Source organism: Lethenteron reissneri, chromosome 43 (assembly GCF_015708825.2).
Source record: "Lethenteron reissneri isolate LAM-NWPU_2019-01 chromosome 43, ASM1570882v1, whole genome shotgun sequence".
NCBI classification, from domain to species: Eukaryota; Metazoa; Chordata; class Hyperoartia; order Petromyzontiformes; family Petromyzontidae; genus Lethenteron; species Lethenteron reissneri.
Genome location: NC_083821.1, coordinates 10,309,086 through 10,330,556, shown reverse-complemented (window position 1 = coordinate 10,330,556; position 21,471 = coordinate 10,309,086). Strand labels below are relative to the sequence as shown.

The following is a 21,471-nucleotide window of genomic DNA, read 5'->3' as shown; positions in this document are numbered from 1 at the left end:
GCTCCAAGTGGACATGAAAGCAATCACGATTAAACTAATCATCATTAATGAGCACACAGACGTATCCGTGTGCGTTGTGACCAACGGCATCTAGCGGATTATAATTTTTTCTACGTGGAAAGATGTCGAGAAAAAAAAAACCTCAGTGACAACCAACTCGGATACACACAGCAGCCAATGTTTGGGATCACGGTGACCTTGACTCAAAATAAGCTGATATTAATTAAGCAAAGCGAGAACCATTGAAAATTACACCCATTCAACAGCCAAGAATGTCTCAGGGAAAGCCAGCGCAACGGTGGAGGGAGGAGGCAGGATCTTCAAATCAGCAACACGTACACAGGTTTCGCTGAAACAAAAGTGCAACGGCTTTTCGTCAATCCACTGGCTGACAAAGGGCATCAACCACCACGTGTTGTCAGAAACAGCTGGGATTGTTTGTATCTTTTTGTTGGTGTTGTTGTTGGTGTTGTTGTTGTTGTTATTACCACGCTGTTCGATGCTGGTTGGTGAAGGCGGCGACCGGGGCCGGTTAGGGGAGACATCGCCCTCGACCCGAGTCTCCGAGAAGGGAGATTCGGGTCGCTGAAGTCTATAGCTGGAGGCGCTCACCACTTGCGTCAGCCGCTCCACACCTGATTACAAGGCACATATTCGATTTAAACTCGTACTGAAGTAGTAACTATTGGGCGTTGTGTTTACGTGACAAATCCCTTACTAATTGGCCGTGTCGGGTGGCGGACGGTTTAGACAACATTTATACTTACGCGATCTAACCCCCAAAAAAACATTTATTATGAATAATATTGGTCGCGAAAGCCTCCAGTGTTAGACCGATTGAAACTGTCCACAGAAACATCCAAACACCCTGGTAGTTCGTTGAGGACTTGATATGCGATGTTGCGTGCAAAAAGCCGTCGTGCGTCATTGGCGTTTCTGCCCTGGCAAAACGTGGCCTTTGCCTGTAAAAAAAAAGAGACAAATTGATTCGTCGAAAGAGTCAATTAACTTATAACGTATAGTACTCCACGAAATAATTAAAACCTCTCTCGCGAGTTTCAGTACACAATGACCACTGTCACTCCGCGGGTCACGTGCAGATGCCCGATGTTGTTTTATTAATTTCCCCAAAATTGTTCTCATTTAATAATTCCTATTTATGAAAAAAAAACTGATCCACACCACACTGCAATTGAATGCTTGACTTTCGCATATTTGTGTTTTACCGGCGGAACACTGATTTGTCATGGTAGAAAGGATTTTTTTGTACTTTTCCTCACAAATAAATCCATATATCCTAATCATCTCAAGCCCCCCCCCCCCCACCATAAGCCACGACGAGGCTTCTGTGTGGCCACCCTGACTCCCTATCCCTCCCCGCTAACCGACGCCCCCTCTGAAAACAGACGCCGTTCCTCCCTCCAGCAGCGTCGCCGAGACTCTGATGCATCCTCTTTATCTCCTCCTCTCTCTCCTGGCCCTCTGGCTCAAAGTTTCTCCGCTCCCTTTCAAGCCTTTCCCTCTGATTTCCCATTTTTTTCTCTTCTCTTTGCCCTTCTGTTTAATTTTTCCATTCATTACACCCTCGCGTGTACGTATGCATGCTGAACTTCTCTCGCACCGTACGTAGTGAACCGTGATAATCGGAGGTGTGGGGGGAAGGACAAAACAATAAACACAAAAAGCAGTTCTCGAGAAATCAATTTTAAATCTAGGCGATTTTAAATTGCATCGCTCCAGTGCCTTCCGAACATCGGAAGGAAGAGCGTTCCAGACGGCCGCAGAAGTTTATCTGAAAGCGCGCAATGCAGTGCCCATTTCTGTTCGATCGCCAGTAGCCAAAATCCGCTGCGGCAGCGGCCGGAGTTGGCGTGATGGTTTATGCCTCTTGGCGAGATCGGGAAGGTTCATTTGTGGCAAGTACTTTGTGTGTAATGAGTGCGACCTCGTAATGCATTCGTTTGGCAAGCGGAAGCATTGTTCCTGTCCCCTTTCCTGTCCTGTGCCATGGGTAAAAAGTGTTCTGATTTACATAACACTTTTACGTATTATATATGTTTAGATTTTGGAAAGTAAGTACTTTAACAATCATGAATTAGTCTTAATTTACAGTGTCAATTTAGTGGTGTAAATACCACGTTACTATGGCAGAGACAAGTCTATCTACAGCACAATGATGTAATACAACATGCATTATTTAGGTTATTTTATGTAAATTAATATAGCTCCTTGTTCCAATCTCGGACGATGATGATGATGTCGAGTTCATCTCCCTGTTGCTAAAATGTGTTCCACCTTGTGGAAGCAGTACCTGTCCTCAGGGCCGGATTAAGGCATGGGCTGCACCCCAGGTGCCTCTAGAGATTAAGTGAAAAGTTATTTCACTCGTGAATGCCGAATTGTATTTGTTGTTAGCCTTGTAAAAATAAATTGTATTTTTGAAAAACTTTGTTTTCCTTTTTAATATACTACTGGGGGGGCCTTACACAGTATCTGTCGCCCAGGGGCCTACACGATCTTAATCCGGCCCTGCCTGTCCTATGAAAACACTGGTCCCTAACAGAGTAATGTGGAATTTCCATCACTGGCGCAGGGCTGCACAAAGCAGAACAGCAGCTGGTGTCACCTCAACTTGAACGCGACTTGAGTCAAGTCCTGTACTCATGAACTAATTAGAGGGCACTGCAATGTGTAGGTTCATTAAAACACGTGTTCTTGGTATCATAATTAAATTCCAGTTGTTTAAATGACAACCCTTTTCCGTGGCAAACGATGGGAATTGTGTGTTATATTTCATTGTGGATAATTCGACGTAACATGCACGGGGTGGCGCTACAAGACCGTTTAGTGACGAACGCTCAACTCGTGCCGCAGAGACCGTGGGAGTGAACGATTGGGCTCGAAGGCATAGCGCCCCCCGCCCCACCCACCCCCTTTCTGGATGTTTAAATCAATGGAACCATGCGATTGCGTGCCCGTACATAGCAGGCGCGGCTCGTGACGCCAGGGATGAACGAGTCCAGGCCATCAGGGCGCGGTGGCGGCGCACTTTAATAATCCTGCGATCGCGATGTCTGTGAACGTCAAAACCCCACACTGGGCCCGCGATGGAGCAGGCCGAGAAGGCGATGATGGCACGGCATTGGCGGGTTGCTGAAACGAACCGAGATATATCCTGGCGTGGCAAGCAAACGCATCGATAAATACTCGACGAGGAATTGAGTATTTTACCAGAAGCAGGGGCCCTCCTCAAAGATAACGGAGCACTTGAAAGCTCAGTGAGACATTGCCCATTGATAAAAGTACGGAAATGTAAAAAAAATTAAAACGATACACATTGGAAATTAACTGTGCACGGAAATATATACAGGGGCTAATGACCAGGGCAATCGGCAAGCTATGAAGTGGGCATTGAAGATCAATGCAGTTAAAGTGTTTGATGGAACAAATGAGCAATTTGGATAATACGCAGTTTGGATATCAGCTCGTGATGAGTTGTCAGTTGCAAAAATAGTTGTTGACCTGATTGAACTCTCGCCTGGTTACATGACACGATCTATTTATCATTATTATTGGTCCGTGTTCAGATGCAGTCACCTACACCCGTATCACATTAATGTGGTTCAATTATGGCTGACGATAATGTAATTGGTTGTCGCTGCAATGTCTACCTGGTTCAGAGCTAATGAGTCAAGATTGTTTGCGAACGCGTGCGATAACAATGCACCTTGCCGGCCGATTCAGCATGCAGTGCGGTACGGGGTTGATAACGCATTTCGAGCTCTTTTGATTATACTCGTGGAAACGTAGAGAGTTGCTCTCCATTGGCCCTACGAAATCGCCATCATCATCATCATCAGGAACGGCAGTCCCATTATAAGCGCATAAGGCGAATGGGGGTCGAGCGGTGGGCGAAGTGGTGAACGCAAAATGCGATTAAACGAGCCGGCGTCCCATGAATTTGATTCTCGGCCACGGCCAAACATCGGTGGCTGTTGGTAAACCTGGGCCACCACCTTCAACCCCAACTCGTGCCGACTGGCTCGGCGTGGTGAAGTATGGTGAAGTGTGGTGAAGTATGGTGAAGTATGGTGAAGTGTAGTGAAGTGTGGTGAGGTATGGTGAAGTATGGTGAGGTATGGTGAAGTGTGGTGAAGTGTGGTGAAGTGTGATGGAGTGTGGTGAAGTGTGGTGAAGTGTGGTGAAGCGTGGTGAAGTATGGTGAAGTGTGGTGAGGTATGGTGAAGTGTGGTGAAGTGTGGTGAGGTATGGTGAAGTATGGTGAAGTATGGTGAAGTATGGTGAAGTGTGGTGAAGTGTGGTGCAGTGTGGTGAAGTATGTTCATGTGTGGTGAGGTGTGGTGAAGTATGGTGGAGTGTGGTGAAGTGTGGTGAAGTGTGGTGAAGTGTGGTGAAGTGTGGTGAAGTGTGGTGAAGTGTGGTGGAGTGTGGTGAAGTGTGGTGAAGTGTGGTGAAGTGTGGTGAAGTGTGGTGAAGTGTGGTGAAGTATGGTCAAACAAAGCAACGACGACTACCGCGCACGACTGGGAGTTCGTCCAGCGATCGTTTGACAACGGGCGGTGGTGATTCTTACGTCTAACTCTTCGTCGCTGCTTTGTTTGCTGCACACTGACGCACGTGATTATACGTGGCATCGACAAGCAATTTTAGGTCTTGGAGCAGTGATATTAATTGCAAGGCTCGGCGGCCACTGATGGCCCTTTGGTGGCCTTGAGTGCGGCAACAGATGTGAAACATCAGCGTGCTGCTGTCAAGCCCCAATGGTTTACAATGTGTGGCGGCCCTCACACACCAATGATGTCTTCTAGACGAAAGTGCCCCCCGCTCTGATGAACTCTGATGGACTTAGAGTACGTAGCAGCTCTTAAGCCAAGAGTATATGAACTCAGCACCCACGTTTAAGACAGTCAGCGAGCAACTATAAGGTGCTGTAAATAATGGAGTTGGGGGGGGGGGGCGGTCAGAATCAAGGACGCCCGAACGCCTTTGTCTTCCTGGTCTTGATATTGACAATTCCAGGTACTATTTTGGGCTGAGTCGACCAACGTGAGGGTCGGGTCAGCTTGAAATGATTTCCATGTCATAGGCACACGCACACAAAAACAAAATCCACAACAGTTACAATCTGAGTACAACGTTTCGCCAGTAATTACAACTAGCATCATCAGGCGGATAGCCAGACATATATACAACACACCTGTGTGCTGAACTAGTAACGAATTGGCATGTTCTACTAACGTGTCAAACCTTACCAATTGGTTGTGTCGGGTGGTCGCGGGCTTAACGACACATTTAGATTTACGCCATCTAACCTCCCCCCCCCAAAAAAAACCACCCCCCCAACCCCCTGTATTATGGATGATATTGGTCGCGAAAGCCTACGTGTTAAACTGACATTCTCACATGTTCGTACTCACACACACACCAATCTTTACGCGGTCACGGCCGTGATAATTCCGCACATTCCCGAAATTCGCATTCATCACACCGGGATACGCACACTCACAGACTAGATCATTCAGAGACGCCGAGAACTGCCTTTGTGTTGTCTGTTGTCCTTCCCCCAAACCTCTGATTCGCACGGTTGGCTACGTGTCGTGCGAAAGAAGTTCAACGTGCATACACATTTACACAACACCTACAAAATATGCAGATCCCCCGTTAAGCCTTAACAGGCAGTTTTGTGAGCGAGCAGCATCTAAGAAGGCCGGATAGTCACACGAGGGAGTGGGTTGGCTAGCACGACGCCCGACCGCCTTTGTCTCCCCACATCGTACCAGGTACTCGTTTGAGGCTGAGTCGATCTAGGGGAGGCCCATAACCGGTGCAGATAATCATCACTGGTGTTGACCGTGAGCGGGAATCGAACTCGGGTCGCCGTGTTCATAGCAAAGCGCGCTAATTACTGCGCCACCACTCCTCACATACACAAATAGTACACAAGACAATATCCCCGTGTAGCCGTTACAGACGTATGGGGCGAGAGCTATTAGCGAGCACCTCAGGAACGGCGAGGCACACGAGGTGATGGGTGGCCAGCACCATGCCGGGCAGCCTTTGTCTCACCATACCACTGCATGTTTACATGAACCAGGTTCTTGTTTTAACACCGCTGAGTTCATCTCGGGGAGTCCCGGGGTCGTGTCCAGATATCCACTCGCCACAGGATGCAAGCCGTGAACGGGTATCGAACTCATCGCGTGCGGATGAATTCATAGCGCTGTGGGCTCACCGCCGTTCCTCGTTTTCGATGCCAACTCGCGTGCGGTCATTGCGCATCACTCAAACCCCCCCACACAGCAAAGATCCCCGCGTCTCGCCTTGACAGGCGTTTGGGACAAGCGCTGTTAGCGAGCACCTATGAAGGCCGAAACGGCACACGAGGGGAGGGGGGGAGGTGGGTGGCCAGCACCACGGCCGACCGCCTTTGTCTCCCTGCTGGCGATATTTGAACACTGATTTTGAGGCTGAGTCGACCTAGGGGAGGCCCAGCAACGTCGTGAGCGGGAATCGAACTCGTGTCGTCTGGGGTTTGTAGCGCGGCGCGCTGGGCACTACACCAGCGCTCCCCCCCACGCAGCCGGACACACCACACACTCACAGCCTGCTCGCCACAAGCCCTGCCAGCGCCCCCCACCACCCATCCACAACTCTCTCCTCCCCCCTCTCCTCCTCATCGCAATGGTTCGTCCCATCATCCCCTTGCTGCACACAGGCGGGTTCTTCAGGAGGGGAGACACTCTCCGCTTGGCGTGCGTCCTGAGCGAACGGCCGAGGGACCTCCTCCTCTTCCCTTCCCTCCTCCTCCTCTCCTCATCACCAGCACATGAGCCACACGAGCCTGGAGCAAGGGCTCGCTGCCTATGGACGCTCTTTCAGCGCCAACACGAATGCGACGACTGCGACGACGACGATGATCACTGTGATGATGATGATGATGGTGGTGGTGACGATGATTATCGTCTTAAAGCGTTGCGTGGAGCGGGCTGCACGGACGAGGTCGCTGAAGAGGAGGATGAGACATCGTCACCTGCACAATTTCTGCCCAACGCAAACGCACCCCGGGCAGGCAACGACGGGAGCCCGGCTTCCACTTCTAGCGGAGATCGCCAGCGGCAGTAGTCACAGCAGCGGCAGCAGCAGCAGCAGTAATCTTATTCGTAGTAAGAGTAGTAATAGCGGCAGCAGGAGTAATGATATTGGCGGTGTAGGTGGGGACCTGAGGTTCGTCAAGCGCCGGCGAATGCACGCCTCGACCGCCCTGCACAGATCCTCACACCTCACCGCCGTCGTCATCCCGGAGGCTCTTACCGATGCGCCGTGGATGATGAGCATGATGATGGTGGTGATGATGAGGATGATGATGATGGTGGTGGCGGTGATGACGAGTAGCACCACGAAGAGTGGCACATCATTGGTGTCCCATCACACGAGGAAGCAACAACAGCAACAGCAGCGGCGTCGGCGGCAGCAGCAGCATATCAACTCTGTATTGATGCGGGACGGACACGGTCTCATAGGAGCCTTCGTGTGCCTCCTCTTCATATCGGCACCTGCGCTGGGTAAGCGAGTGATTGAGATGCGCATTCGCAGGGCTGGTGCCTTGTTGTTGGGTCGCGCGAGAATCACCACGCGCAAGTGACACGGGGACGCGTCTGTATTAGTTGCGAGGCACTTTCACGTCCGCGTACGTCTTGTGTGCGTTGATCCGCGCGGTGCGTTCATGGCTTGCTTCGATACCCGGTCACGGCTGTTGACAGTGGCACGCGGTAGCTGAAGCTGTTCACACTCAAAAAGTCGTGCACGATGGTCTGACTATACGTTGGTGTGGGCACGTGTGAAAAAGAGCTTTACAGCTCATCGGATTCCTCCGGTACGAATACATATTCTTCTTCTGTGATAGAGACAACATGAGGATGGTGATGATGATGATGACTCCAAAGGCGATCCAGCCTTAAATTAGTACCAGGTCCCAGTGTGCGAGCTTTATAGCACGGAGAGACAAAGGCGTCCGGGCGTGGTGCCGGCTTTAGTAGCCAGCTGCTAGGAAACAGAGATTTATATGGGAGACGAAGAGGCTTTGAATTGTTTTGTGTTGGAGCTTGTGTCTGTATGTATGTTGACCTTCTTTCTCACCGTACGTAACCAACCGTGTTCAACGGAGGTGCGGACGTATGTGTGTCTGTATGTATGTATGTGTGTCTGTATGTATGTATGTGTGTCTGTATGTATGTATGTGTGTCTGTATGTATGTATGTGTGTCTGTATGTATGTATGTGTGTCTGTATGTATGTATGTGTGCCCTCCTGGCCTTCATAGGTGTTCGCTAACAGCACTTCCCCCAAATATGTCGTCTGTTAAAGGCTATATGGGGGATCTTTATCTTTTTGTTTGTTTGTGCGAGTTAGTACGAGGGAGTGGTGGCGCAGTGGTTAACGCGCTGCGCTACGAACCCAGCGATCAAAGATTGATTCCTACTCACGACCAACATCATTGACGATTATCTGAACCGATCCTGGGCCTCCCCTAGGTCGACTCAGCCTCGATTATTGAGTGCCTGGTGTGATGCGTAAACATCGCCGCTCAGGAATAAAACGCATCCGGGCGTGGTGCTGGCCACCCACCCCCTCGTGTGACGTGCCGGCTTTCATAGGTGCTCGCTAACAGCACTTGCCCCAACAGTCTGTTAAAGGCTACGCGGGGGATCTTTGTCTCTGTGTGCCCGTGCTGGTGCACGCTGTGGAATGCGCAATAGCCCGCGCGCTCTGTTCCCACGGGCTGCGATCGGCAGGCGATGTCTTGGAGCTCCGGGCGATGCGAGGTGCGTGCGTGTTTATGAAAGTTGAACACGCATGTGCGCGCGTGTGCGCACACGCGCATAGCCTTGCACAAGTACACGCAAAGACAGCGGTCCCCCCCTGCCCCCCACGTAGACTGTTAACAGCACGTTGGGGGCAACGTCTGTGAGCGAGCTGAGTCGAGCCACACGGACACACGCGCAGACGATGCATGCGCTCCGCACACTTCACGTGTGCACACGACGGTAGTGACACGGGTGCGCGCCTTCCTCGACAGCCCTGTGAGGCAGTGGTGGCCATTCCACATTACTACGGCGGGGCCCCGGTTAAAAAATAAAGAAAAACACACAGCCGCTGTGAATATCGCATGGCGCGTGTTGCGCATTGCACAGGCACTAGCCGATGCGCGCGTTGTGCGTGAATGCATTGACGTGTTCGTGTCATTAAGACGGCATACACACTGCGGAGATACCGTTTGAGAATGCTTACTGCTTTTAATAATTGATCTAATTGGCCATTGTTATATCCGCATCTCTTTTAACGAGGTCTCTGTAGACAAAATAGACACTTAAATGTCAATCGACACCCAGATGGGTGCTAATTAAATGACGTTTCATTGTAATCACATCATTAAAAACATGTGCATGTGTGTAGACACACACGCCTGTTATATTTTGTACGCAAGTTCACATTGTAATGTGATACGTACACTAGGATGTGTGCTTTCCGTATTCGCCTGCTCTTGCCTACCTGTTACCGTACCCGATGGCGTAGGCACAGGTGCGCAGCGCAGTTCGCGTATTGCGCTACGACTACTACACGTGCGCGTGTGTAGTGTGTGTGTCGTTATAAAGTGATTGTCTCATCATCGGCATGTTTGAAAGTGACCGTCTGACATGTGCCACGCTCTTGTAGCGACGCACAAGACACCGGATATTTGGATACATTTGCGGCATGGGGCATTGCGATTGAGCCCATAAGCCAGGTGCGATCTCACCGACCGAACTCTCGTCGTGTGATGCGGACACATACGCGGTACGAATAGAGAGAGATTGAGAGGAGCGGTGGCGACAGTGCTTGCGAGCGCATCGCGAATATGAACCCTCGGCGGATCGCGAGTTGAATTGCCAGGCACGGGTTTTAGCGTTGGTGGAAAGTCATCGGAACACCGCTCTCGGTGCCTCGCATATAGGCTGGGGATACAAAGACGGCCGGGCGTGGTGCTGTCCAAACAATATCCCCCTTATAGCCTTAGCAGACTGTTGGGGCCAGTGCTGTTAGCGATGCACCTATCAAGGCCGGCACGGGAAACAGAAGTGTCGTTGGGCAACACCACGCCCGGCCGCCTTTGTCTTCTCAGTGGCGATGTTTACCACACACCGCACCAGGTACTCATTTGAGGCTGAGTCGACCTAGGGGAGACCCAGGACTTCGTTCAGATCATCGTCACTGATGGTCTTGGCCGTGAGCGGGAATCGAACTCGGGTCGCCGGGTTCGTAGCGCAGCGTAGCGATGACCGCTCCATCACCGCTGTTCACACTAAGCACCCAATCCCGTGGTCTTCATTGATACTCGCCAACGGCGCGCACTCTTGCAGCAAAAATCTGCGCGGCTTAAACATGGGGTGAGTAGGGGGGGTGTCTTTGTCTTGTTTCTCTATACAGGCGAGGCTGGTGTACACCACGCACCGTTCTGATCAGAATCAGAATCTGTATTTATATCCGAGGAATCGGGTGAGCTTTTGAAGGTTTTTTTTACAATCTCACAGATGTCCACTTAGGGGGGGGATCAGAACGTTTCAACGGCGAACAGTAACACAGACACGATAGGACTGCGAGGTGCATCGGTCAGATAGCCTCTTCACTCGCGAACTCCGTGTTCGACGATTCTCGCTAAAAAAAAAATCATCTCGGAGCTCAACGAAGAGAATGAGAATCATGGCCACGTGCTGTCTGCACGGGGCAATACAACGAAAGGAATGCACCGATGCCTGTTTTTTGGTTTGTTTTTGCGCTAAATTATAGACGCCGTCCCTCCTGTCCGAGCGCGCAGTTGGGGTTGCTCGCAGCAGCGAGCGATTCCCCATTGATCAAAAGCCCCTAAGAGCCATTGGCTCCGTGATGAATGGAGCAGACACGGGAGATGTCTCCGTGTTTAGCACCCCCCCCTCCGCCGTGTATAGAGTAGCAGCCCCGCACCGCAATGTTGTTAGTTCATAGACTCGAGCACACATCATCATCACCACCATCACCATCATCATCACCACCATCATCATCATCATCACCACCACCATCATCATCACCACCATCATCACCACCATCATCACCACCATCATCATCATCATCACCACCATCATCATCACCACCATCATCATCACCACCACCACCATCATCATCATCACCACCACCACCATCATCACCACCATCATCATCACCACCACCACCATCATCACCACCATCATCATCACCACCATCATCACCATCGTCATCACCACCATCATCAACATCACCACCACCATCATCACCACCATCATCATCACCACCATCATCATCACCACCATCACCATCACCACCATCATCATCATCACCACCACCACCATCATCACCACCAACATCACCACCATCATCATGATCATGCACCGACAACACGGAACGAGACGGTGCCGCAACCACAGCCGGCTTCGTCCATGAGTACCGTGCGCCAACATTACAGCTTGGGACTTTGAACTTGACGTGGTTTTAAAGCGATGTGAATGTTTGGCTGTGAGTAACATATGTGCGTGTCGGGGAGGGGGGGGGCGGTAGTGTCACGGTTGGCGCACTGCGCTACGTGCCCAGCGAACCGAGTTCGATTCGAGCTCACGACCAATAACAGTGATGAATAGCGGGACCGGTCTTGAGCCTCGCCTAGATCGACTCAGCCTTAAACGTGAACGCTGATGGGAAATGTAGACATCAGCACTCGGGAGACAAAGGCGGCCGCGCGTGATCCTTGCATCCCACTCCTTTGCGTGCCCTGCCGGCCTCAACAGTTGTTTGCTAACCCCACTCGTCCAAACATTATCTGTTAAAAGGCTATATAGGCGGGGAGGGGGTCTGCCTTGTTATCCAGGCGCGCGTGTGAAATGCGCGCGCTATACTGGGTGTAGGCGCAGTGGAGTTCGCAGACCGCGACACGAGCTCGGCGATCTGAGTTCTCATATCGGGCCACGGATCTCGCGTCGGCGGCGAGTGCCATGCGAATCGCTTCTGGGTCTCCCCCTAGATCGGCCTCGCACGAGGAACCACCGCCAAACTATCGAGCAAAGTGCCGGCCCGAACGGGTTCTCGCTGAGATCACGTGGGGGCTCCCCAAACAATACACGCGACTCGGGCGGCGACGCAAGCTCGGCGGTTAGCACGCGGAATGCAACGGCCCGCCCTGATTAATACAGCCGGGGCTTTTCGTAAACGAACAAAAAAAACCCCGCGCCATCTGCTTAATTGGGAATTCAAATTGTAACGCGACGTATTTGCAGGAGCAGGCCATTGTGCGCTCGGCTTTATGGTCTAAATGTTGCAGCAAATGCCTAAATTGGAACTATATACGGTATCAATGTAATATTTTCCTATGCTGGTAGGGACAGCTGCCACTGGGGGGGCCCTATTCGAGACTATATAGCAATCTGTTTGCAGACGACAGCGCTTGGGCAATGGCTGGCACTGGTCGCTGGCCTCCTCCCAATGCGTGCCTTTGGTTTCCTGCCCTGACGCGCGAGATAAGGCGAATGGGTCCCCCTCTCGAGAGGAGTCACCGTGCTGATGTTCCGATACCATCATTACCCAGGTCATCCGTGCCCCATGGGGACTGTCCTTGTCTCTTGAGGTCTCACCTCGTCAGAGAAAACAAACTTGAAGCGTGATTATATTGGACGTGTCTTTGTGAGCGTGGCTGTACGCGCGCACGTGAGCGCGTGTGCAGATGGGTATTTAGTCTCGTATATCGAGGTAATGAGGAATGCCTCGGCTGCTCGTTTAAAGGGGGGCACTACACACTTATGCGTCGAGTATACAAAGACAATCCGCCGCTTTACTGGGAGTCAAGCGAGCACTGGGTAGAGCTCATCTTCGTTGACGGATCTGATCCGTGGTAGAAAATCCACGCTCTCGCGGTGGGAAACATTCAAACCATGAATGGATCACCTGTTGACTTCCACGCACCAAGCGGTGCAGCCTCATCAGGCGATACTTATTTTACTCACCCCGGTGGGATGATGCTGATGATGATTTGCATGCCACTGAGTCGGTCCCTAAACTCCATTGGAACTCGTGGTCTCGAGGTTTGAAGTCAAGCTGCTGCTGCGACACGGGGCAGCCGCGATGGCCAAATGTTAGCTACCTAGCCAGGTTCGATCCCGACCCCGGCGCCTGTATATTTGGAGTTTGCGTGTTCTCCCCGTGGTCGCGTGGATTTGTCTCCGGGTCCTCCGGTTTTCCCTCCTCATTTCGAATCAACGTGGCGTTTCGAGTTATTTGGGGCTCTACGTTTCCACGTGATAAGCCACTTTGTTGAGCTATCATTTGTGATTTCCAGATCGTTTCCGAGAAAGAGCTATATAGCTCAGTGGGCCTTACCTGCTAAAACAAATGAAAGAAGCCGCTATAAATCCCAGCCATACATTGCTACAGAGACAGAACTGAACGAAGCGTCTCTCCCTTCCACAAAAAAAATCGTGCGACAGTACGCATTTTAGCGGCCCTGGGAAGATGATTGTCTGAGACACCTCCAATCCCATGAAACTGAAATTTGGCAGCACCTCATTCCCGTATTAACATAGCCGGAATGATAATAGTTGTTACGAGGTCAGGGAGAGGAATTCCACGTGGGAATTCCACACGACAACAGCGGGGTGAGTCTAACCTCAGGGCGACCAATGTGTAACAGTATGCGGGCTCTAATAGTCGAGTCCGAGACAGTCTGCACTGTAGCAATATCTCAGATTGGTTGAAACTCGGATTTCAAATGAGGATCAGGCGCCGCCAGTGACCATCAAGCACCATGGTACGAGACCAGTAGTGGAAATTCCACCTTCCTATTACAGGAACAGGTCAGTCCACCGAGGCAGCCAGCCAATTGGCAGTGGTGTATAGCATGTAAGTCACAGGTCCGCCCAGGGTGCTGTTGCGTGCTTGCGCTCTGTACCACAGGGGGGGGGAGCGGTGGCGCAGTGGGTTAGCGGACCCGGCCACACGAGTTCACTGCCCGCTCACGAGCAAGAACAGTGTCGAATATCTGAGTCGGTCCAGGATCTCCCCTAGGTCGACTCAGCCTTAAAATGAGTACACGGCGCTGCGCGTCAGCATCAGCAACGGGGAGACAAAGGCGGCCGGCCGTGTGCTGTTAACCACCGCCCCACTCACTCGCGAGCCGTGGCCGCTTATACGCACGAGGGGTGCTCGCTAACGGCGCCTGCCCCCGACTCTGTTGAAGGCTAGACGGGGGATCTTTGTCTTTGCTCTGTGCCGTGGAGGCTTTGGGCGGTGCCGGGCGGAGAGCGCACGGGAGGCGCTCTCCGCTGTGTCCGCGCCTCGGAATAAACTTCCTCGGCACGTCCGCTCCGAGTGAAATACGAGACAAATGGTCCATTATGCAGGCGGGCCACTCGCATGCGACGCGATCGCTTGTGTGCCGCTGCGACTGTGCGCGCGCGTCAATGCACGCGCGTGCGTGTGTGTGTGTCTGTGCGTGTGGTGGGTCAACGTGGGGGAGCGGTGGCGTAGCGGTTAGCGCTATGAACGCGGCCACCCGAGTTCGATTCCCGCTCACGGCCAACACCGGTGACGATTATTTGAACCGTGCCTGGGCTTTCCCGAGGTCGACTCAGCCTCACAATGACTATCTGGTGCGGTGTGTTCTAAACATCGCCAGTAGGAAGGCAAAGGCGGGCGGGTGTGGTGCTGGCCACCCACCCCCTCGTGTGCCGTTCCGGCCATCATAGGTGCTCGATTACAGCACTTGCCCCGACAGTCTGTTAAGGCTAGACGGGGATCTTTGTGTTTGTGTGTCAATGTGTTGTGGGGAGCGGTAGTGCAGCGGTTTCCGCGCTGCGCTACAAAACCCGGCGACCCGAGTTCGATTCCTGCTAACAGCCGATTATCTGAACCCATCCTGGACCTCCCCTAGGACGACTCAGCCTCAAATAAGTACCTGGTGTGGTGTGTAAACATGGCCACTGGGGATACAAAGGCGGTCCAGCGTGGTGCTGGCCACCCACCTCATTGTGTACCATTCATAGGTGCTCGCGAACAGCACTTGCCCCACACGTTTACTCAGCCTGTACGGGGGACCTATTTTGTGTCAAACTGATTCCACGTGCACTCCCTTGATGCCTCTGAGTGTGATTGTCTATCGTACTGTTTGTGTGCAGATATTAGTGTACGGTATGCGATTTTGCGCTAATTTAGGATTCTTTGTAAATTATATCTTAATTTTCTTGTGTACGTTAAAAAAAAATCATGTTACTGTATTTGCTTTAGTATCCCAGAGCTCCCTTTAAACACGTGTATTGAATTATCAGTGTGCTCTCACCTAAATAGAGGTTATGACAGACCCTGTATCTGCGTGTGATTGGATGTCTGTGAATGCGTCACGGGGGTGACTTGTATTTGCAGTGGAAAGCGCACGACGCTGAGAACCCGGCGACCCAAGTTCAATTTCGGCTCACGACCAAATAGCAGTGACGAATATCTGAGATTTTGAGTGTCCCCGAGGTCGAGGCAGCCTTAAATGAGTGCCTGCTGCGGTTTGTAAACATCAGCAATGGGGGAGACAAAGGCGGCCAGGCGTGGTGCTGGCCCCCAACCCTTCGTGTTCCGTTCCAGCCTTCAAAGGTGCTCGCCAACAACACTTTCCCCGACAGCCTGGCTTTGGCTATACGGGTGATCATCTTTTATGAAATTACGGTATTTGTGTGGATGTGACCGTGTTCGCAAGTGGTGCGGCGGTGCGAGTGTGTTGTGAAAGCGTGGGCGCAACACGGGACACCACGCGTAAGCGGACGTGTTTGCATCTCGAGTTCTATTCCCAGCTGCGGATAATGTCAGTGGCGTGTGACGTCTCAGCCTTTTTACGTGCCCTCTCGGTCAATTTGAGCCCTAGCATTGGTCGTGCTTTGTCAAAATTGCCATTTGGGCAGACAAAGGTGAGCTGAGCCTGCGATACCGGCCTTAAGGGATGCTCGCAAAAAATAGCACGTGTCCCAGTAATTCCGTACAGCGAAGTGGGGAGACCTTGATATGCGTGCGTGCATGCGCGTGTGCGACCATCGCTACGCTGTTGTGTGTGACAGAGTGTGTCAGACTGACGGTGTGAGTGAGCGAGTGCGGGCTGAATTGTGTGGGTGAGGGGGGGGGAGACAGTGGCGTGTGTGTGCACAAACCACTGAGCTGGACACAAAACAAACACAAATCGTGGCTTGCTGAAGATCATCCTGGCGTGGGGATGTACAATCGGGCGTGCCACCATGGCGAAATGTTAACTACTTCGCCTGGTATACATGAAGTCGTGGGTTCTATCCCGATGCTGACGTCTGCTGCTGTATATTTGGCGTTTGCGGTGTCTCTCTCCCCGTGGTCGAGTGGGTTTTTATTCCGGTCCTCCGGTTTTCCCCTCCACATTCAGAAACACGCGTTAAGAGTTATTTGGCTGCGATACATTTCCACGTGATAAGCCGCTTTGTTGAGCTATCATTTGTGGCCTCGTCTCTTCTGAAAACAGAGCTGCATAGCTCAGTGGGCCTTACCTGGTAAAATGAAATAAAAAATATAGTTTTAAGTTTAGTTTAATTGAGTTAGGAGTAGGGATATGGTTTGACCATGGTCAACGGAATGCATATTGGGTTGGTGATGTGACGAGTGTTCGTGTGAGGTACTGGATTCGTAGCAGTGCAAGTTGCATCGAGCATATCGGCACAAGGCAGGGAGGAAAGTGGAAACAAGTGACGAAATGTGCAGTAGACACCTACAGGCTACCTGCCGATGGACCATCGTGATGATGATGATGAAGGTGCAAAAGTTTAAGTTGATGTTGTTGAATCCAGGTGCTTACTCGAGAGATCAGGACAGTCTCATTGGCAAGAGGTGACCTAGTGACACAAATGATGCTGTTATTAGGTAATTAATTCCAACTCTAGCGATTTTAGCGGTCGTCTGCCGATGTTTGAACCCAAACGTCGCCTAATGATTTCAAAGGCTAATCGTACCGCTTTGCAAAAAATAAAAAAAAATAAAAAACATTCGGGGCAAAAAAATCGGTGCAATTTTTGCTTTTGAAAATTCGCATGTGGGGAAAAAAATGAGTAGCGTTCTACATTAAATCAGTGGGGCTTGGCAAATGAGTAGGGCTACTCAGCGGATGCTATATATTTCACGGCAGAATAGGGGGAGACATTTGGAAATTCTGAATTGTTTATGGTACGACGGGTACTGCATTGCAGCTGTCACGAGCAAGAGGGGATTTGCGACTGATGGGGCACGTGTGCAGGGGTGATGTAGCGTCAGGCTACCAAGACGGGCATTGGAGGGCACCCCTCCCCGTCGCCAACCCCCCCCCAAGTGCAAGCGACCAAGGGGAAGACCTGCAGCCACGTGGTGGCAGACTTTGAGGGCAGAGCCTGGAGGCGCGGGTCTGTCGACGGTGTCCGTGTCAAAGTGGCGGTGTGCTTTTGACAGAAGCGCCAGAAAGGTGGCGAGGTGTGGTGGTCAACGACGGCACTGGCCGTGACGGCTTCCGAAATATCGATGAAGCCTCGACGGCGGATCTGAACAAAAACTGAAGTCGCAATCCTATTGCCGGGCTTTTTACTTTACCGAGTCGGTTTTTTGTTTTGCTACCCGCAAGCTATTTCTGTGTTGTGTGTGTGTGCATGCGCGCGTGTGGACGTGACTATACTCAGAGCGAGAGAGAGAGAGAGCGTGAGAGAGAGGATAAAAGGGGGGGGGGGGAGGAGGGGGGGGGGGCAACGGGTGGCAGAGAAACAAAAAGAAGAGGATGGTGAGGGGGAGAAGAGATTGACCAATGGGGTGGGAGTGGAGGACTTTCACAACGTGGATTGGGAGGCCTCTGGAATGGACAGAAATTCCTTGCTCAAGAACAATTGCCCTTTCTCTTCCGCTTACAATTTCACAGCCTGCCATGACAATTGTCCTCTATGTTATTAATAATGTCCTCAGTAACCCGGCATATCATAATAATGTCCGCTATCATGAACATTCCTCTCTTCCACAACCTGCATTTCAGTGCTGTGTAGAATTGCAAAATGAACCTGTTTTCCACACTCCGTAAATTAACAATGTGCATAGAAACTCCAATCATCTGTCGGCCCAAACCGATGAATGGGAACTGCTGGTTATGTCTCGCTGTATTTTGCTTCCAGTATCGTCTCCTTTCATCACGGATACGGGGCACAAAACCGCACAAGTGGTTTCCGCAGGTGCTAAGGCAATCCCCATTGTCCAGCCCAGAAGCGGTAACTACGGGTGGCTAAATGCATCTCTGCTCTCCGCATTGTTGCAGATAGGAGTCAGTGGCAAAGTCGTCCTCATATCCGTGGATAAGAGAATTGGACTCGATGTGGTTTCAGCAGACACACAGACTTCACCCCTATCAATCTGCTTAATTTCGCGCGTGAGAAGAGCAGCCGTACAGAAAACGCATCCTGTCATTCACTTTTATCAACGATACTTTGTGCCTTGAACAATAGTATATTTTTCTTGTTGCAGATGATGAAAAGTCCCGTCACCCGTGACTTTACTCATCTACCAACGTGGATAACAGGCGGTGCCCGATGCTGCGCGTTGCATTGTAAAAATCAGTTCTGCTTCAGTGTGGATTTTAGTAAAGATGTTACCATATATACGCGCGCGCTTATTTAAAAGTGCATCGATTCAGCTTAGCGGATGGCAGGCTTGCTGGTTCGGTCCATCAGAACCAGCTCAGTATTCATCTTCTTGGTTCTTTCGGTAAAGTCACGTAGAATGGAAATAATGAAGTAATACAAATAAAACATAATCAAATGATATTATATAATTTTATTATGTTTAATTTGTATTATTTTATTATTTTATTATTTCCATTCTACGTGACTTTACCGAAAGAACCAAGAAGATGAATCCCTGCAGTCACGAAAGCTTTAAATCAAAATTCAGCTCAGTATTCTTACCTCGCCTTCGTGGCGTAATCCAGAAGGGGGTTGCGAGCCACTGCGTGCCAGCAACATCGAGTCGGGGGTGGTTTCCCCGCGACCCGGTCGCACCGCGTGTCGTTGGGTGTTCACGTCCGCTCGGTGGCCATTGCAGGGAGCAAGGCAACGCGTGCAGCGTTCAGATTTGGTTAGGGGACCGTCCATAAATGACGTCACGCGATTTTGGACGATTTTAGACCCCTCGTCACACGGCGTCACAAAAAGTGAGAGCCCCCCTCAAATATGACGTCATAAAGCTTTGTCCCCCCCCCCCCAAAAAAAAACATATTTACATTTTGAAAATAAAATATGCTTCAAATCGCTTTAAATTATTGTCATTGTAGTGCGTATTTAATGTGGCGCTGCACTCTGATGTTGTAGGAGTGCTATTATAACAATTCTATATTTATTTAAAGTTGCGCATTTTTACGTGATGTCGCATTTCTCAAACCTCCCCCCCTCGTCAAACATCGTCACAAATGTCTGACCTCCCCCCCTAGGTGCGTGACGTCATTTATGGACGGCCCCTTATTCTTTCACCGAAGCTTGCACCTTACGGTCGATGTCGCATACAAACGAGGGCTTGACCACCGTAAACAACAACAACAAAATAATCGTGAGCTGTGAAAGTCAGAGTTTTTTTTATTTGCAGTGCTTTAAGCCCAGTGGTGTAAATTGTCAGGTTACAATGGCCAAAGCCAGTCTGTCCATAGGGTGATCAAGGTGAACCGCTCCAAAAACAAGTATGCATAGGGTTTTTCCCCTTTTTTCTGGCAACAAAACTGACACCTTTTGCAAGGAATCATGCTTACATTAACCACAATACTTGCAGTCAAATGCAAACAAAAAACAATACTCTGATAATTTATGCATTGTCTTTGATGCATAAACAAAAAACAATACTCTGATAATTTATGCATTGTCTTTGATGCATAAATTATCAGAGTACTGTTTTTTGTTTGCATTTGACTGCAAGTATTGTGGTTAATGTAAGCATGATTCCTTGCAAAAGGTGTCAGTTTTGTTGACAGAAAAAAGGGGAAAAACCCTATTAGTATATTTTGTTACTGGCAAAGGAGGTCCCATGATGTAGCTGCTCACCCCGAGCTCTCATTACTCTGGTAGTGCGTTGTCTTTGAACTGTGCGCCTTTTGGCGTCATCTGGTCGAACACCATATGAGACTAGGCTCTAAAGAAAGCTGTCTCTGGTGTGGACCAATCAGTTTCAAAGACAATGCATAAATTATCAGAGTATTGTTTTTTGTTTGCATTTGACTGCAAGTATTGTGGTTAATGTAAGCATGATTCCTTGCAAAAGGTGTCAGTTTTGTTGCCAGAAAAAAGGGGAAACACCCTATTAGTATATTTTGTTACTGGCAAAAGAGGTCCTATGAAGTATGCATTTGTAGTGTTAGAAGAGGAGATGTGATGATGATGAGGTGTTTATACAAATCCTCAACCGTTATTTGAATTTGTGTGGCCCCCTGCGCTTGTGCCACGGGACATTCTGCCACAGCGCCACCTGGCAGCATGGCCACGTTATCTAACGCACGTGAACAACCGTGACGGACTGATGTCAATTATTTAACGATGTTCTCCTGTACAAACGTAGGCAAGGCATCGCTTTATAAGGTAGACAAATAAACGGGAAAACAAATCCCCCACGTTTTCAGATTGAAACAAATATATATTTTAAAGCTTTGAGGTTAATTTCTTTGACGCAGTGGACCAGGGTCAGCCTAAACCTCAGCAGTGGTCTGAGTCCTGAACAAGACGCTCAGAGGCACGCAATCCTCATCGTCAGTGAACCGAATAATTTGCCTGCCACCGAGTTTGACATTTAAAAAACAATATTGGAATCAGAATCTGTATTTATCCTGGAGAAATTCGATGGGCTATGAAGCTCGTTTTCACAGATATCCAGTCGACATAATTGGGATCAGGATATTGAAGGTTATGAGTAATAGCATAGACTGCAGTACAAATGAATAGTAAATGTCAAATTGCACAATTGTTGTCAATAATTATTGCTAAGTACGACCGGGAACAATGAATACAGCTTCAGTGTTAACTGGTTGGATGTGGCTCCCGGTGACCCGAGTTCGATACCCGCTCACGCCCAACACCGGTTACGATTATCTGAACCGGTTTTGGTCCTCCCCTAGGTCGACTCAGCCTCAACCGAGTAGCTGGTGCGGTTTGTGAACATCGTCACGCGGGATACAAATGCGCTGGCCACCCACCCCCTCGTGTGATGTGCCTGCTCTCATAGGTGCTCGCTAACAGCACTTGCACCAACAGTATGTTGAGGCTATACATGGGATCTTTATTGTCTTTGTTGGAAAGCAAATGCCAGTTGTGGAAATTCCACACATCTGTTGTTAGGGGACGGTTGAACCATATCACTGTAACATATTGCCTGCCCACAAACT

The 21,471-nt window shown here is 50.2% G+C and overlaps 1 protein-coding gene across 2 annotated transcripts in view; it reads left to right on the top strand.

Annotated features, from left to right (window-relative positions):
• Window positions 1–6,789: 6,789 nt before the first annotated feature.
• Window positions 6,790–21,471, top strand: part of LOC133353404 (CUB and sushi domain-containing protein 3-like) — a 634,534-nt gene continuing 619,852 nt past the window's right edge. For both annotated transcript variants that reach the window (XM_061569655.1, XM_061569654.1), the window contains exon 1: window positions 6,790–7,583. In XM_061569655.1, coding sequence (XP_061425639.1) covers window positions 6,848–7,583 — 736 coding nt within the window. In that variant the 5' untranslated portion in view covers window positions 6,790–6,847. The remainder of the gene's footprint in view (window positions 7,584–21,471) is intronic.